Here is a 19,911-nt window from a genome sequence, read left to right on the forward strand (position 1 = left end):
TTCTATAATTCAGGAAAATTTCTATGTTAGGAAAATTTATAAAGATAAGGAAAATTTGCATTAAAGTCGGGAAAATGTTTATAATCCAGGAAAATTTCTAAAAACAAGGAAAATTTCTATAAGTCAGGAAAATTACCATAAGAACGGAAAATTTAAGACAGGAAACTTTCCATAAGTCCGGAAAATTTCTATACGGCGGGAAAATTTCTTTAAGCTAGAAAACCTTCTATAAGTCAGGTAAATTTCTATAAGTCAGGAAAATTTCCACAAGTCGGGAAAATTTCTATAAGCTGGAAAATTTCCATAAGTCCGGAAAATTTCTATACGCCAGGAAAATTTCTATAAACAAAAAAAACTTCTATGTCAGGAAAATTTCTATATGTTAGGAAAATTTATAAAGATAAGGAAAATTTGTATAAGTCAAGGAAATGTTTATAATCCAGGAAAATTTCTATACGCCAGGAAAATTTCTAAACGTCAGGAAAATTTCTATACGTCAGGAAAATTTCTTTAAACAAGGAAAATTTCTATATGTTAGGAAAATTTCTATATGTTAGGAAAATTTATAAAGATAAGGAAAATTTGTATAAGTCAGGGAAATGTTTATAATCCAGGAAAATTTCTATATGTCAGGAAAATTTCTATAAACAAGGAAAATTTCTATAAGTCAGGAAAATTTCTATATGTTAGGAAAATTTATATAGATAAGGAAAATTTGTATAAGCCAGGAAAATGTTTATAAGCCGGGAAAATTTATATACGCCAGGAAAATTACCATAAGAAAGGAAAATTTAAGAAACTTTCCATAAGTCCGGAAAATTTCTATACGTCAGGAAAATTTCTATACATCGGGAAAATTTCTTTAAGCTAGAAAAATTTCTATAAGTCAGGAAAATTTCTATATATTAGGAAAATTTATAAAGATAAGGAAAATTTGTATACGTCAGGAAAATTTCTATACGTCAGGCAAATTTCTATACGCCAGGAAAATTGCTATACGTGAGGAAAATTTCTCTCTGCCGCAAAAATGTTTATAATCCAGGAAAATTTCTATACGTCAGGAAAATTTCTTTAAACAAGGAAAATTTCTTTAAGTCAGGAAAATTTCTATATGTTAATAAGTCTGAAATAACTTTGAAAACGCGGGCGAAGCCGCGGGCGGAAATCTAGTACATATATAATTACAAACCTTTCCTCTTCATAATATTAGTATAGATTAATGTTAAATACATTTTATGAATAATCGATCGTGTCAGGTGTTTCTTATTATGCGTCCAGCACTGTTTATTTTAAACATTTATTAAAAAGAATATATTATGTCAATAAACAATCAATCTCAATACAATCAAACAATTAAAAAATAATAAAAATGGCACTCGTGACACCGAAAAATAGTCGTATATAACGGGAGGAAATTCTGAAAACTAAATAAATTCGTTCGTTTCTCTAACGTTTCGACCGCTCCTCAGGCGGCTGCTGCTGACGGGCACGCCGCTGCAGAACAGCCTGCTGGAGCTGTGGTCGCTGATGCACTTCCTGATGCCCGACGTGTTCGCGTCGCACAGCGAGTTCCGCGAGTGGTTCGCGCCCGTCGCCGGCATCGCCGAGGGCAGCACGCGCTACAGCGAGGCGCTCGTGCGGCGCCTGCACGAGGTGCTGCGGCCCTTCCTGCTGCGGCGCCTCAAGGCCGACGTGGAGCGCCAGATGCCGCGCAAGTACGAGCACGTGCTCATGTGCCGCCTCGCCAAGCGCCAGCGCTTCCTCTACGACGACTTCATGTCGCGCGCCAAGTACGTCTGCGCTCCGATGCGTTCCTTTTAGCGTTTCGGAGACTTCGAAACGCTGACTCGACTCATTTTTCCTTTCAGGACGAAAGAGAGTCTCGCCTCCGGCAATCTGTTGAGCGTGATCAACGTGCTGATGCAACTGCGAAAAGTGTGCAACCACCCGGACCTGTTCGAGCCGCGGCCGGTGTCGTCGCCGCTGCAGCTCGCGCCGCTGCAGTGCCGCGTGCCCGCGCTCGCGCTCGTGGCGGCCGTCGCCGAGCGCGTGGCCGCCGCCGCGCGCCTCGGCGGCGACCTCGCCTCGCTCGAGGCGGCCGGCGCCGAGGCGTTCGCGGCGCACCGCGCGCGCCACCTGGCGCCGCCGCGCCGCCTCGTGGAGGAGCTCGCCGAGCGGCCCGCCGCCGCCGCGCCGCGCCCGCCGCCCGCCGCGCTGCGCCTGCACCTGCGGCTCGTGCCGCGCGCCCCGCCCGCGCGCGCGCCGCCGCCCGCCGCGCCGCCGCGCCTGGCCGGCGGGCCGCCGTCGGGCCCCCCGGCCGCCGCGCCGCCCGCGCGCCCGCCCCCCGGCGCGGCGGGCCGGCTGGCGGCGCACCGGCGCGGCTGCCTGCGGCGCCTGGCGGCCGCCAACGAGCGGCGCTGCTGGCGCCTGCCGCTGTTCGGCGCGGACCTGCGCGCCGCGCTCGCCGTGCCGCCGCCGCTCTCGCTGATGCCGCACAAATCTATCGAAGACGTTCTCGCGGAGATGCACGACGTTATTGACCGGTACGATTTACGAAATATTTTAAGTTTGATTTAATCCAGTATAATTGTTTGCATGTCGTGTTCGCTCTTAGAAGGCCGTCCAAGTAAAAGTCACAAAGATTACGATTGTATATTCACTATTTCTAAACGTCGGAACGTCCAGTTAGCGGACCAAATAAAAATAAAAATAAAATAAACATTTTAGTCGCACTTCATACAATTTCTTTTTGTGAGGATTTTTTTACTCTCTCTCTCGACACGAGCGCCTCGCCCCGTGTGTCCGTCACACACACTAACGTTGTTGTTATTGCGGCAGGTTCAGCGTGTGCTGGGCGGCGGCGCGTGCGGGCGGCGCGGTGCTGGCGGCGGGCGGCGGGCCGGGGGCGCGCGCCTGGCGGCGGGCCGCGGGCGCGCTGGCCCGTGCGTTGGGCCCGCCGGCCCGCCGCGCGCTGGCGCTGCTGCACGCGCCCGCCGCGCGCCAGGCCGTCGCCTTCCCGCACCCGCGCCTGCTGCAGTACGACTGCGGTCAGTGCCCCCCCCCCCCCCCTACATACTCATCGATTATACTCATCACGAAATAAAAGCACAATATACAGATACGACAAGTAGGGAATCTTCATACGATAATTTCGAAATGGCACACGCAGACGAGCGAGCGTGTTTACCTACGTACGGTATTAGCGGGATCGACAGTAGCGGGTGTCGCATCCATAGATTTTTATTAACAAAGACAAATATTAACTGTTTAAATTCACTCTATTACACGCGGCGGGTTACTCTATACTCAATGAAACACACTATTACTCAAACAAAACTCGATTTATTCACTCATCTTAAGATTATATATGTATACAGAAAATAATTTCTATAGTGCCATTTAAAAACACAGTAGCGTCATCTATTATTGACTTTAAGAGACAACTTGACACATTTGACAATTGACATATTATATTTGACACTTGACACATTACGCGGCGGGATTTGACAGTTATTGATATATGTTAGGTTACATTAGGTTAAGTTTGAACATTCCGCCCACCAAAGAACGTAGTTCTTTACGAAACTTAGACATAAACTACTAATAAACTAATTTAAGTTAAATTGAAATCAGAAAACATAAAAAAATATTTAGGAAGTTATCTAATTACAACAACCGCCCACCGTGAGCAGTATTTCGCATACATACATAGTAATTTCTAACTCAACTCTCTATATAAAAATAAAGTATAACTATGACTCGAATAGCAAACTAATTACAATAACAAATTATTCGGTAACTTTAGGCAGATAACATAATTTATTACACGGTCTTTTACAAATACCATTTTTGGTTTTAATGGACACTACACGCGTTATGTTATCCTTTCCACTATGTTTTTCAATGATTCTGCCCAAATACCATTTAGCTGGAGGAATATTCTTATCTTTGATAATAACGATGTCGTCGACTTCAGGCTCCGGTCTTCTTGTGGTCCACTTATGTCTTTGATTCAACGTTACTAAGTATTCATCGGACCACTTCCTCCAAAAATCGTTCATTAATTTTTGGCAATACTTCCAACGTCTTAATTCCGAAATTTGTTTCTCCTCACAAGTCTCATCCGGTATAACAAGTAGTGGTTCTCCTACTAAGAAGTGTCCTGGAGTTAACGGCATGGGGTCATCGGGATTATCACTCATGTACGATAAGGGTCTGGAGTTTAGACACGCTTCGATCTGTGTCAAAACTGTTGTTAGCTCTTCAAAGGTAAGTGTACTATCTCCTATAACTCTTTTCAAATGTTTTTTTGCAGAGCGGACACCAGCTTCCCATAAGCCTCCAAAGTTTGGTGCTTGTGGTGGGATGAACTTCCATGTAGTGCCTTCGTTCACAAGGAGATGTTGAAGCTCGTCAGGAAGTTGAGATATTGAGCGGTCAAACATGTTTCGCAATTCCCTATCCGCACCGATAAAATTCGTGCCATTGTCGGAGTACAATGTTTCGCAATGTCCTCGCCTCGATACGAATCTTCTAAAAGCTGCTAAGAAACCGTTAGTACTCAGGTCAGAGACGGCTTCCAGGTGTATTGCCTTTGAAAAGAAACAAATAAAAACGCAGATGTAACCCTTGTAAGATTTAGCTCCTCGGCCTGGGGAAAATCTGATGTTAATGTGGCCTGTAAAGTCCACTCCTGAAATTTTAAAGGCTCTTGCTGGGGTCAGTCTGGCTTCTGGTAGCCTTCCCATAAGCTGATTGTTATTTTGTTGAGAGTATCGTATGCAAGTAACGCAATTTCGATAACATTTCTTTACCATATCCCTCCCTCGAATGATCCAGTATTTGGACCGAATATAATTTAGCATAAGCTGCGGTCCACCATGGAGAGTTTTAAGGTGAGCATCCTGCAATATTAACTTAGTTAAGTGACTATTACTAGGTAGAATTACAGGATGGCGTTTATCGTAATTTACATGAGCCTCATGGATTCGCCCCCCTACTCTTACTATCTTATTCTCATCCAGCATAGGATGAAGAGTATGGAGCTGACTCCTCTTCGAAACATTATGACCAGATCTCAATTGAATAATGTCGTCTTCAAAATACACTCTCTGGGTCTCCCGTATGCAAAATTGTAAAACAGAATGTATCTCCTCTTTGCTGACACCTTTGCATAAAGCTCTCCTTTCCTCCTTGGGTAGTCTCAGATTTAAAACTCTCCTGCAATAAGCTAATATCCTTAGCAACTTGGGTAAAGTAGAAAATTTCATCCAAAAGAAATCTTCTTTGTCTTTCACCGTTGTACTCAATACTTTTACAGACCGTGTCTCTTCCGTTGTTTCAAACACGCCTCGCTCTCTCTGCTGGTATTTGTTTACTTCTTGAAGCCAATTCGGACCATGCCACCATAAGTCGTGATTAATTAAATCTTGGACCAATAAGCCCCTCGAACCAGCGTCAGCCGGATTCTCGTCCGTTTTGACATGCCTCCATTGCTCTCGATCTAACATAGTGAGTATCTCAGAGACCCTGTTAGATACGAATGTGGTCCAACGACTGGGTTCTCCCGATATCCATGCTAAAACAACTGTACTGTCAGACCATGCGTATATGTCGCATTTAGGGATGTTCATGATTTGTGAAACCTCATATACCAGTTTTGCAGCAAGTAAAGCTGCACATAATTCCATGCGAGGAATAGATATTTCCTTTTCTACTGGGGCTACCTTTGTCTTCGCTGTAACAAGATTAACGGTGACGTTTCCCTGTACATTTCTCGATTTCAGATAAACCGCTGCTGCATAAGCCGACTGAGATGCATCAGCGAATGCGTGTAACTCTACGTAGTCACCTCTCCTAGTTTGTAGCCATCTTGGTATAGCTACGCTCTTTATGTTTCTTAAATCTACCTTAAAATTTTGCCATTCTGAAAGTAACTCGGGGGTGAGCTTATCATCCCAAGCTAGCTTTGACTTCCAGAGTTTCTGAATGAAGATTTTTGCGGTTGTTATCTTAGGAGCAATCCAACCCATAGGATCATACAGGCGAGCTATATCTGATAACACCTTCCTCTTTGTAATATCGTCTCTCGTCTCCTCATCTTCAGGTAAGTTGAATTTATATTCAAATTGATCACTTAGCTTGTTCCATGATATACCTAATACCTTTATATTATCGCCCGATTTAAAAATTACCGATTCGTCAGATCTTTGACTCTCTTCATGGATATGTTCAAGTAATTCAGAACTATTAGTACACCATTTCTGAAGTTGAAAACCACCGCTTTTCATAAGTTTGTTCATTTCGTCGTAAATCTTGATAGCCTGTTTGGGAGTATCACATCCGGTCAGTAAATCGTCCATGTAATAATCTTGCAGGGTTATACGAGCTGCGCTTGGGTATTTCTCTTGCTCATCTTTCGCTAGTTGCTGCAGGGATCTGACGGCGAGGTACGGTGCGCACGATGTTCCAAAGGTAAGTCTCAGTAATTTATAGCACTCAATAGGCTCGTGTGGATCGAATCTCCACAACACTCGTTGGAAGTCCGCGTCTCTGTCGTCAACACGGATTTGTCGATACATTTGCACAAGATCAGCCACGATGCAAATTTCGTGATATCTCCATCTCATTAAGATGTGTCGCAAGTCCTGTTGAAGTTTTGGACCGACACGTAAATTATCGTTAAGAGATATATTATTTATGCCTTTACTTGAGGCGTCGAACACCACTCTCACTTTAGTTGTATCCTTATCGCTTCTTACTACAGCGTGGTGCGGTAAGTACACTGCGTAAGGATCAAGTAACTCTTCTCTCTTAGTAATTTTACTCATATGATTCTTTTCTATGTAGTCTTTCATTACTTTCTTATATTCTTCATATAAGTTTTCATTATTACGTAATTTATTTTCTAGTGATTTGAATCTTTTCAATGCGATCTCTTTTGACTGACTATGTACACACTCAGGGTTAGAACTCTTAAAGGGTAATCTCACGATATATCTACCTTCATTGTCTCTAATGGTTGTTTCCTCGTATATTTCTTCACATCGTAATTCTTCTTTCGTCATTCTCTTTCCTATACTGTCCGGTTCTCTCTCGATTTCCCAAAATTGCTTAAGTAATTGGTCTTCCTTTACCTGTATGTGCATGCTTACTACTCTTTGGTTTAATTCTGTGTCTAATTTATCTTTTATTTTTCCAGATAATATCCATCCAAGCTTCGTGTTCTGTGCAACCGGACCACTCAATGCGGGATTTTTTAGAAAACCTTCTAATATAATTTCTCCATATATTTCAACGCCTAAAATAATGTCTATTTTTGCTGGGTCACCGAACGATGGGTCAGCCAGTGGTATGTTTTTTATTTCAGGCCAATTGTCTATCGATACACATCTTGAAGGTAAGTATGATGTTAATTTTCTTAACACAAAAGCCTCAACTGGAATTGAGAACTTAGGATTTTGTAAGGACTCTAACTCAAATGTAACCATATTTTTGGTTCTCGTTTGACCATCTCCAATTCCTGATATGACTCCATTTACCGCTGTTTTCTTCAGTAGAAGAGATTGCACAGTAGCCTCGTTGATAAATGAAGCCTCAGAACCTTGGTCAATTAAAGCTCGAACTATACGTGTATAGCCATCGGATGATTTTATCTTAACCATCGCCGTTGCAAGAAGCACAGTGTTGATATGGTTCTCTGTAGTAAAGTGAGCAACCGCCTTTGTTACGGGTTGCGAACTCGGTTGATTTTCTTCAGTAGAAGATTCCACCGTAGGTGGATTTTGATTGAAATGTAATAGTGTGTGATGTCGCTTACCACATTTGCGACAGCAAGCTGCTACGTGACAATTTTTTACCGCGTGCGTTGATGAAAGACAGTTAAAACACAGCCTCTGTGTTTGTATGAACTCTGATCTCTTCTCCGGTGTTAGAGACGCAAATTGTTTACATTGATACAGTGAGTGTCGTCCGGAACATGCGACACAGATCGAGTTATTCGTTTTGGGGTCGTTCATCAGCGAATGGAAAACGTTTTGCTTCATCGGTTGCTTAGGGTTTAAAGATTGTGTTGGCCTTGCCGTGAATCTCTTGTGACTGGATGGTTCCAGCAGCTCTAACGTTCTGAATCTTGATTCCATGAAATTCTTTAATTCCTTCCATGTTGGTAATTTACTCTTCAGCTCACTGGCATCTGCTCGGCTCACTTCTAATTCCCAAACCTTTCTGGACTCTGGATCCAACCTCGACACTACCAAGTAAACTATTATGGCGTCCCAAGAGCTCGTGTCAATTTCCATATTGTTTAACGATTTAAGGCATGTAGATGTAGTATCTAAAAGTTGTTTCAGTGCACTTGGAGACTCGTTGTTTAGGTTTCTTTGACCGAAAAGACGTTTCATTATTTCGTTTACGTTGTACCTCTTGTTATTGTATCGAGCATTGAGGACCGCCCAGGCCTCCGTATAATTTTCCTCGGTTGTAGCTAGGTTCTTCAGTAGGATCTCGGCTTCTCCCAACAAGCAACCCTTCAAATAGTGTAATTTCTGAACGGCAGTCAAGTTGGGGTTGTTGTGAATAAGTGACACAAACATGTCATTGAAATGTTGCCACTGGTCGTAGCTCCCGGAAAATTTCGGCAGGTTTATCTGCGGCAGTTTCACATCCGCTCCACCACTCATCATAGTGACTGTACTCGTACTCGTGCTCGCCGAAGCTGGTGTGATTGCTTGCAGATCGTTTTGTAAAATAAGCTTATACTCAGTGTATGCATCGTCGCATTCCGAATATAGGTCGTTTTCAAAATACGATAATGCAATTTTTGTTGTCCTATCGACCATAACAACAATTTCATTGTGACCTTCCACAAATGAATCCCACAACCTCTCTATCGCTTCGAGCCGCGTATTTATATAATTTGCTGTAATTCGTTCTTTAGGAGATTTTTTGTAGTTTATTTGGGCCTTTTTTATTCGGTCGAAGATGTCTTCTTGTTTTCGGAGAAGACCCTCAACACTTCTTGCCATTTTCGTAGTAAGTATTACTAAGTTTACTATAACGCAAATTTTCTAAGTCCAGTATCACAAAATTTTTCAAAGTCCACAATCTCACGAAATTTTTCTAAGTCCAAGATAACACGTATTTTTTCTAAGTCCTTAAACACTTGTAATTTTTCAAAGTCCACAATTTCACGAAATTTTTCTAAGTCCAAGATAACACGTATTTTTTCTAAGTCCTTAAACACTTGTAATTTTTCAAAGTCCACAATCTCACGAAATTTTTCTAAGTCCAAGATAACACGTATTTTTTCTAAGTCCTTAAACACTTGTAATTTTTCAAAGTCTCTATATGAAATTTTTTCTAAGTCCAAGATAACACGAATTTTTCTAAGTCCTGAACACTTGTAATTTTTACACTTCTGAAGATTACACGAATTTATTCTAAGTCTTTAAGCACTCCTAATTTTTCTAAGTCCCGATCGGACAGCACTTTAACACTTGTAATTTTTCACAATTCTGAAGATCACACGAATTTATTCTAAGTCTTTAAGCACTCCTAATTTTTCTAAGTCCCGATCGGACAGCACTTTAACACTTGTAATTTTTCACAATTCACTCCCGGGTTTCGGCACCATGTTTAAATTCACTCTATTACACGCGGCGGGTTACTCTATACTCAATGAAACACACTATTACTCAAACAAAACTCGATTTATTCACTCATCTTAAGATTATATATGTATACAGAAAATAATTTCTATAGTGCCATTTAAAAACACAGTAGCGTCATCTATTATTGACTTTAAGAGACAACTTGACACATTTGACAATTGACATATTATATTTGACACTTGACACATTACGCGGCGGGATTTGACAGTTATTGATATATGTTAGGTTACATTAGGTTAAGTTTGAACATATAGAAAAAAGTTTGTATGTGTTGGTAATATTTTCGATGTGCACGATACTTCATATTAAGCAAATATAATTATATTAATTTATGTTCTGAATTTGATTTAATTTTTCGTTTTAAAATAACTTACCTTACATACTATAATTATTGTAAATTAAAGGAGCGTTTCATTTAAGATATTTCTCGTTTTATTTTTAAAAAGTTATTATTGTCATTTTACTCATACTCTGTCCCAAGAAGCTTATATCTAATACACTGGAGATTGCACTATGACCATTAACTTGTCACAAGAAGATATAACCTTGAATGACGTCAGTGTTGTTTTTTGTCTCTTTCTGTGGGTGACCACACTGGTTTGTATATTCAGGATTTTTCGAAATAAAAAAAACAAAAAATCATGGTCTATAAATAATAACGACATATATTTTTAACAGTATTTATATTATAATATTACTGGTCAACTTACATGAATAATTATCATCTTTATAGGTACAGTCCCCGGCACGTAAGTTGGCAAGGTTTTGGCGTAGTGGGGGCAAGTTCGCGCATCCTACACTTAGTGGAACAAAAAACTGGTCACTTTTATTGATTGTTATTATGGTTATTGCCATCATTTATTTTTAATCTTGTAGTTAAACAAAGCGGAGGTATTCGTGACATTTAATGGGTGTTATAAATAAAACATAATTTTATGCATTTTTTTATTCAGTAAAAAAAAATATTATTATTAAAAATTATGTTCTCGTCGTCACTATCGGTTAATAATACTGTTACACCTGGCCTCGTATACCATCGTATACCATTTTTCTGGCATGTCTGCGTAAAACAGTATTTGGTCCTGGCATTGTAATACACGTTACAAAAACTAAAATTAAAACAACAACTATAACACTAACAAAGCCAAAACAAAATCAAAACTTAATTTAAAACTGAACTCGTAACAAAAAGTCAACAAAAACAAAGGGCACAACTTTCGTGCACGCAAGTGTAATCGGGAGCGAACGGAACGTGCGGGAGGCAAGGGTCGACTGACGCACCAATAGCGAGTCGTGATCGGCGCTACGTTATACCCCGCGTCCCGCTTGACCACCAAAGAGACCTAAAGAACGACTTCTGCGCATCTAACGACTCTTGCCAAGTTACGTGCCGGGGACTGTACATACCATTTTAATTGGTAGAGAATGATAGTTTTAAATAACGCTTGATAACTTTTGATCTCATACTACGATTTTTAATTAAAATGAGTGCTACATACATTAAAACATCGTTTTGGTTACTCAAGCTTCAGTCTAAAACTTTTCAATATTCCAAAGGGAGAGTTGCATCGCTAGTGTTGATGTGTGGTAACGATATTACAGTTCTCAGAAATTCGTATGTCTTTCAGGAGCTGTACTTACGGTTACTAACGGTTTCATGGTGGTTTATTATAACATAATTAAAATTACTTTATCCACAGTTGAGACGCAGTAACAAGAATGTGGTAAATAAAAAGGTATAGCACTTTTCAAAAGGTATTTTTTTTCTGGACCGTAATCCTCAGGCTTAAAATGCAAACTGCATATTCTGGCATGTTGATAAATTTTACCCTTGATAGGCACTATGGACAGCCATTTATTTCTTTTTATTTCATTTTTGGAAAGCTGAAATCAGTAAAACAAAAAAAATTGGTAAGTTAAAAGAACTATGTATTAATTTCTATGTTAAAGAAGAACAAACATAAAACCACATGTGAGTGCAATATCGATGTCGTGCGTTGTATCATTACTAGTATAAAAATCTTTGAAATGGTGTTTTAAATGTTCATCATAATTTTGTTAACTATTACAATATTTTCTCTTCGCTATCCGTAAAAACTCGTCATCATGGTTACCTTACTTGTTAAATTGGTTTATTGAAAAATGATGAAATTATTAGGAAAAGAAGATAGATAGAAGATATTTAGCATGATTGATTACTAAAATGATGATAAAATTGACGATTTTTGCCATGAAAATGATTCTAAACAGGTAAATGCATGAGTATTGAGGAATATTGTAAATAGCGTAAATATACACTTGCCTGTGAAATTTTATGCCAGAATTTGGTGTCCAAAAACTTCTGCAATTTTTCACAATGCAATACATTATTTATATTCGGAAAATATTTATTAAATACGCAACAATATTAACTTAAATATTCGAAGCGACGCAATTTTTTTGACACTTATGCCATATTGTCAAAGTGAGAGTTGCTACAATTTTATTATGGTAACTATACCCATAATCAGGGAGTATCGCTTTTTAATAATTGGTTCAGATACTTATTTTATTTAGCATAAATAATAATTGTCTCATCCAACAATGCTTCTGAATGAAGTTGTTGGCAATTTATCAACAAACTCATGTACAAAAACTAACCTTTTGCACAGAATATTACAGCATACATAGTAGCCTTGGGAAAACTTCGTATTAACAGTGGCAATACCAAGTGAGGTGTGAAAGTGATAAAACACAACAATTTTCTTGTTACACGTCAAATGTTCATACCGAAATCTCCAGTGTATAAGATATAAGCTTCTTGCTCTGTCCATTATATTATTTGCTTTTTGACAGCTTCACGCCTATGAAGGATTGTATTGTCTATGTTAAAATGTCATACAAGTAATATTGTACTTCATGAACAGGCCCCGCCCACTTGTTGAATTATTCAATGATGATTCGATGATTCGAGATTATAATAATCAATAGAAATACTCTGTAAAATATATCCGATACAGAAAAACTCTTCTATTATGTTATGTAATTTAAACATAAAGACCAAACAAAACATAGAGACATAAAAACCAAATTGTACCAATAATTAATAAAATATTAGTTTAGTTTAGTTTTAACTTAAAATGCATTTATATTTGGTCTTATTATTATATATCTTATTAGTACGTTTACGTTGTAATTATTATTTACCTGATTCGATTTATGATAATATTTTGAATTTATTTAAAAAATCTGTAACTTTTTTATACCGTTCGTCTTACCTCGTGCACGAGTGTAGTATTGTCCTAGTATTATTTGTCATGGTAGAAAGTTTAGCCGGTGAAGCGGCAGGGTCGGTGTTAACGTGTGCTTGGGGCTCGTTGCAGGCAAGCTGCAGACGCTGGCCGGGCTGCTGCGGCGGCTGAAGGCGGGCGGGCACCGCGTGCTGATCTTCACGCAGATGACGCGCGTGCTGGACGTGCTGGAGGCGTTCCTGTCGCTGCACGGGCACGCCTACCTGCGGCTGGACGGCGCCACGCGCGTGGACCTGCGCCAGCCGCTCGTGGACCGCTTCAACAGCGACGCGCGCGTGTTCGCCTTCATCCTGTCCACGCGCAGCGGCGGCGTCGGCCTCAACCTCACGGGCGCCGACTCGGTCGTGTTCTACGACTCGGACTGGAACCCGACCATGGACGCGCAGGCGCAGGACCGCTGCCACCGCATCGGGCAGACGCGCGACGTGCACGTGTTCCGGCTCGTCACGGCCGCCACCGTCGAGGAGAACATCCTGCGCAAGGCCGAGCAGAAGCGCGCGCTGGGCCACCTCGCCATCGAGGACGGCCACTTCACCACCTCCTACCTGCGGGCGGTCAGTGCGCTTCTAGCCTATCGGTTCCGTCGTTTTTTTAAGAAATATTAGTCTTTCAGTAAAAGGAATAATCTTCGGGCAATAGGTCCATAATAGCGATCGCTTTAGTATTCTTTTTAAGATAATTTTACGTTTATATATTTCTTGACCGCGCAGGCGAACATCAAGGAGCTGTTCGGCGCGGAGGGCGATGGGGCGGGTGGGGCGGGCGGGGCCCCAGCGGAGGGCGGCGAGCTGGAGAGCGCGCTGGCGGCGGCGGAGGACGAGGCGGACGCGCAGGCGGCGGCGGCCGCGCGCGCCGAGGCGCAGGGCGAGCTGGCCGAGTTCGACGAGAGCGTGCCGCTGGACGACGAGCCGCGCGACCCGCCGCGCCGCGACGCGCCCGAGCTGCGCGCGCTCATGGACCAGGCAAGCCCGCACCTGTTGCACATTATAGTTCGACGAGAGCGTGCCGCTGGACGACGAGCCGCGCGACCCGCCGCGCCGCGACGCGCCCGAGCTGCGCGCGCTCATGGACCAGGCAAGCCCGCACCTGTTGCACATTATAGTTCGACGAGAGCGTGCCGCTGGACGACGAGCCGCGCGACCCGCCGCGCCGCGACGCGCCCGAGCTGCGCGCGCTCATGGACCAGGCAAGCCCGCACCTGTTGCACATTATAGTTCGACGAGAGCGTGCCGCTGGACGACGAGCCGCGCGACCCGCCGCGCCGCGACGCGCCCGAGCTGCGCGCGCTCATGGACCAGGCAAGCCCGCACCTGTTGCACATTATAGTTCGACGAGAGCGTGCCGCTGGACGACGAGCCGCGCGACCCGCCGCGCCGCGACGCGCCCGAGCTGCGCGCGCTCATGGACCAGGCAAGCCCGCACATTATATGAGTCGACTCCAATTATTACACGTCGTCGTTAAAACAAAAATAAACCTTGCGATATACTCGTTACAGTCCTAACACGTAAAAAGAGGACACTTATAATATTAGATCTTTGGCTTTAACGATTGATGCGATAAAAGTTCTGGTGAATAGAGAATGCGCAAAGGAGAATGACCGCGGGTGGTACCGATGAAATTTTAGTTGTGCCACGTACTCGTGATATTGTTCATTCCTATTTGTATTTATAATGACCATATGTATCACTATTATAGTCGAGCCAATTTAATAGGCAATGTTTGACGTCTATAATATTATCTTCGAAGAGAGGTAAACTGCTTAAAAACATCGATTAAAGTGAATTAATCGATACGGACTTAAAACATTTGTCAATCGAACTTAAAACACATGTCAATTTTAAAATCCATCAGGCGAATACCTGTCCCATGTCCCAATTTACTTAATTTCGTAAATTGAAGGAGCAAAATAAGACAAGTATAATATGTAATTAAAAAAACAACGCATTTATTAATTTATAATGATTTTTATTCACAAGTAATCAATGTATCGAATCTAGATGTCAGATTTCGATTTTTAGAGTAACGTCTCTGATATTTAAAAAGAAAAAAGTTTGTGTGAATAAATGACAATTTTGTGTCAATAAATGACACAAAATTGTAGCGACGTCAGTTCTTTAAATCAGAAATAGTTTATTACGTTTAGAATATCAGTATAATCAAATCTTAAAATTACTTATATCGGCCATTATTATTATAAATATGTAATCGTAATTGAAAAAAGTTTAGCAAATGTGCAGTTCTAACAAAATGAAATATCATGTTATTCTATCTCGTCGTTACTAGGTTACGTTGTTGAATTTTGTTGAACTGTCAAATGTTGCCTATAAAAATGGCTCTACTATAAGTCTTAATTATACTGGATAAATTGAAATAAAAGTAAAAGTTTTTGTTTTGAAACATGTATGACTATGGATGGAATCCGTGAAATTCTAGTTGTGTCACGTGTTCGTGATATTGTTAATTCCTATTTATATTTATAATGATCATATTTATCACTATTAAGTCGTAATTATATTAGTGCACGTCGAAGTGTAGGCTCATTTGAACACAATAGTGACACGCGCTCCATGACACGGTATAAATTGCATTACAGTTGACCCCCGTGGAGAAGTACGCGATGAGGATGGTGGAGACGAGCGAAGCGGCCACGGAGGCGGAGCGGGCCGCGCTCGGCGAGATGCGGCGCCAGCTGCGCGAGTGGGAGCGCGCGCGCCGCGAGCTGCGCGACCGCGACCCGCCGCCCGACCGGCCCGCCGACCCGCCGCTCACGTACAGCGCGGACGACGCGCGCGCCCAGGTGCGTGCCCGCCGCCGCGCGCGCCGCGCCCCGCCGTCGCCGCCGCCGTCGCCGCCCGCCGGCCCGCCCGCGCGGCCCGCCGGCACGCCGCCCGCCACGCCGCGCACGCGCTCGCGCGGCACGGTGCACATCAACCTGTGGACGCTGGACGAGGCGGGCGGGCCGGCGGCCCGGCGGCGGGCGCTGCGCAACGGCACGCTCGACTCGTGGCTCGCCGGCGCCGACGACGATGATAATAAATGACTTGACGCTCTGTACCCTTGCGTTTTATATTTCTGACGTTCGACGTTTTGGTGCCGCTCGTTACTCGTCCGTAAATGCTTGACCCCGTTCGTAGTCGGCCGGTTCTCGCGAGATGTCACCAAAACGGCGACGCCGAACCGCGAACGTCAGGGATGTAAGGCGTGCAAGCATTTACGGGCGAGACCGAGCGGCGCCCTCCCCCTCCCCCTCCCCCCTCCCGCCTCCCCCCTCCCGCGCCGCTCGGTGCCGCCCGCTGCACGACCGTCCGCCACGTGTGGAAAATTTTCTTTTATTACTAAAATAGTGCAGGAAAATTGTTGAACATATCTTTAAATTGATATATGAAAAAAAAGCGGCGCGGTCGACCATCCTTACTCGAAGCTATTCAGGCCATTTTCGACCTGACACAAATCATTTTATTACGTAAATAAGAAATATTTTTTTACTAATGAATACATCAATGAATTAAAGTAATCAAATTAAAAATTAAATAACTTATGCAAGGATTGAAAAACAGGTTAGCTTTTTTCTGCAATCCAGAAAATAATGGGCTAGATTAGATCACAGAAAGGGGAATCACTGGGCAGTCAATTATACAACTTCGAACTAGATCCTCGATAGAATAGTTTTTATTTAACAAACTTAGGTATATAACTTATAAGTATGTATATGTCGTGATCATATCGTAGATTTGCTCATTTCATGAAATGGTCGCATTTCATGAAGTGGCCAGAATAGTTTAACCAGATCGTTAAATCGTCAATGTTTCACGATTTTATCATCCACATGAGGCCAGATCGTATAAAACATAAGGAGTTCATCGAATATTTAAAAAAATCAGAATATTTTAAGAACTTGCTTAATGTAATTTAAGTTAGTACCGCGGTAGCGGCCGGCGAGCGCCAGAAGCGAATCGCTTTTTAGAAAAGAAACAATTATAATAATATACATGTAGTAGGATATTACATGGACGTATGTAGCCATGGGCTCAGGTAATGAAGACGAAGAAGAGGTGAGATGTAAGTGAATTTTCGCCGTTTCCGAAACGGCTCAAAATATTGATAAAAATTAGATTTATTTTTATAGTAAATTATTTTAGATTTTTAAAATTTGTACGGTAATTCAACATTAAACATTAATTAATAACTCAAAAAGTGTGGGCATTACAAAAAAACGTTTCTAACAGAAGTTGTAGAGAATAGAGTGCTCTTAAAAATTGATAGTTTCGTTTTATTATTTTGTTTAATTCAGGTAACAGACAATAAATTGTACAGACCCATAGAATAAATACCTTACAGACTAACATACATATAATAATAATTTAAAACTAAGACTAAGAATATATTAAGCACTACACTATACACAATTCACGGCACTATTGATTACTTCAGTATTTTAAGAGTAATTAGTCAAAAACGATGAACCGGTTCATTAAATAGGCCATAAATCGTAAACGGTAAGTTATACAAAAAAGTGTACAGAATATAAAATATGCGAAATTTTAGTCTACAAAAAAGTCTGGATCACTTTTACCCTAAAGTGGATAGTTTTATGCAAGCGAAGTTACCACCTAGATCCGTCAGCATTTTGTGTTTTTATGGTCAGCGCTGGGCGTATGTCAATTTGTTAGAGGTAAATAATTGCACATAGGTATTTGACTGATTTTCAAAAAATGAAAGTTTTTCGTTTTTTGATCGCATTTTTTCTGTGTCGACTGATGACTTTCCAGTGTGAATGTTCTTCCGGATATTAGGTTTTTAGATATGGTTAGGTACCTTCCAGGTCAGAGCCAGCCAAGGGGCGCTTGCCCCACCCTGCCCCTGGCTCGCTGCCCCACCGTGGCTACGCCCATGAGGATATATTTATTTATTTAATTATTTATATTTTAGGAGAATCTACAGCTGTATTCTTAAAAAGTAGTCACATAATATAATAATCACAATAAGCCATTTACAGATTCTCACGACTAGAATAACATTAATATGTAACAGTTACAAATGTAAGCGATTACGCACACGAATCAAATGCCTTCGAATTTACTAATACTATTGTAACACTTATTAAATTACATATTAACTCGACCACCAAACTGACGAAAGAACTCATTTGCTAACTGAATGGAGAATAAGTCAAAATCTGGACTGCTGCAGAATAAGTCAAAATCGAACTGTTTTGATAGCTTGTTAAAGTTATTGCTTACGCGCAGAATAAACGAGTTTTGACGATAGTTAGTGCTGACTGCGGAAGTAAAGATAGGAGTATATTTACGAGATAGAATTGAGGGTGTGTATAGTGAAATTTTGGCTAGTAGATCTGGGCTGTCTATTTTGTTGGATGTAATACCTAAAAGTAATAATATATAAGATATCAGCAATCTCCCGGCGATTTGTAAGAGGTAGGAAATGAAATTTGCTGCAGACCTCGAAATAATCCTCAGATTTGTACGGGACATGTAATCGGTAACATAGGAATTTCAAAAACTTCATCTGTATTCGTTCTATTCTAGTTATATATTTATCGTATCTCGGATTCCATATTGGCGACGCATATTCTAAGATGCTGCGTACGTAAGCACAAAATAGAATTTTAAACGTTTTCGCCTTTTTGAAATCAGACGAAATTCTCATTATAAAGCCTAAAGCTTTAGAAGCTTTAGCTAGAAAACAATCGATATGTTTATCAAACATGAGTTTTGGGTCATGTATAACTCCTAAATCTCTTATGTCAGGGCTAGTTCCAAGATCTTGATTTTTTATTCGATAGTTGAAACGTAGTGATTGTTTTTTACGACTGAATGAGACAACTGTGCATTTACTAGGATTGAGATCTAATTTATTTTGAGAACAATAGAAGTCTATATTATTAAGGTCCTCTTGAAACATAGCAGCATCAGCAGAAGAATCAATAGTATAATCAATAATATAAATATAGTAATAGGATTTTTTACGTGCATTTTTTCTTGAATATAAGATATCCGCAGTTTCCATAGAAGTCGAACCTCTTCGTCGTAAATTCTTTGCTATGACTTTGTTCATATTGTAATTAAACGAATTATGAAGTTTCTAACTGCGAATAATAAAATTTTCGTCAGCGGCCGCCGTCTTCACATATAAACACAGCGCTTGCAGCGCCTCTATGGCCACGACATATACATTTGGCATTCAGTAAGAAATATTATACAATGAATTGACGCTGAAATGAAAAAATCAAAGACACTCTTAATTATTATAGTTAGTGGGATGAGAAAGAAACTAGTGCTTTTGCCGTAGTAACCATTTATGTTTTTTTTTAATTAATGAGAATTCCCTAATAACATTATCAAGAAGTTGAAAAGAAAAAAAAATATTTATGCTTGTGCATTCATGCATAATAAATAAAATAAATAAATGCATATTCATATAATTATTAATTAGCGCATAATTAATTATTGCACATTTTTTTTCTATTGACAAATTGTTTATCCGTCTATATAGTAAACCACGATTATTTCCAATTTTAAACTACATATTATGGTTTTATAATAATTGTATTATTTCCTCTTTAAAGATCTTTACTTATATGTATTCAAGAGTGCCGAAAAAGGGTAGTCGGGCAGACTTAAAATAGGAACAAATATTAATATTATACGAATAGAAATAAAAAAGTAATGGATATCATTATTAAAAGTTCACGACTTAAATGTGACCTCAACGATAGCTTTATTATCGTAGAGAATAGAAAAAATCATGCGATAGTTAAAATTCGAACGAAGGTCTAGGAACGATACGCGGTGAGTGAAAGATGAGATCGAAATAGTCGAATACGATACAATGATACGAGTCGCTCTTTCAGGTGTGGGTGTGCGACGGAGACTCGTCCGAGAGGATGCCGGTGAGTAGCGCTCCCTCCGTCCGTGAGCTTGCCCAGTCG

General features: G+C 41.0%; 1 protein-coding gene across 1 annotated transcript in view; it reads left to right on the forward strand.

Annotated features, from left to right (window-relative positions):
• The window catches only part of dom (domino helicase), a 33,202-nt gene that overhangs the window by 10,450 nt on the left and 2,841 nt on the right, over positions 1-19,911 (forward strand). Inside the window, exons 6-12 of the mRNA XM_090105271.1 lie at positions 1,470-1,790; positions 1,869-2,543; positions 2,839-3,047; positions 13,034-13,515; positions 13,672-13,923; positions 15,556-15,759; positions 19,834-19,872. Coding sequence (XP_089961397.1) covers positions 1,470-1,790; positions 1,869-2,543; positions 2,839-3,047; positions 13,034-13,515; positions 13,672-13,923; positions 15,556-15,759; positions 19,834-19,872 — 2,182 coding nt within the window. The remainder of the gene's footprint in view (positions 1-1,469; positions 1,791-1,868; positions 2,544-2,838; positions 3,048-13,033; positions 13,516-13,671; positions 13,924-15,555; positions 15,760-19,833; positions 19,873-19,911) is intronic.

Source organism: Colias eurytheme, chromosome 9 (genome assembly GCF_061535395.1).
Source record: "Colias eurytheme isolate Ceu_HAF_F1 chromosome 9, ilColEury1 Martin Lab GWU primary, whole genome shotgun sequence".
Classification (NCBI taxonomy): domain Eukaryota; kingdom Metazoa; phylum Arthropoda; class Insecta; order Lepidoptera; family Pieridae; genus Colias; species Colias eurytheme.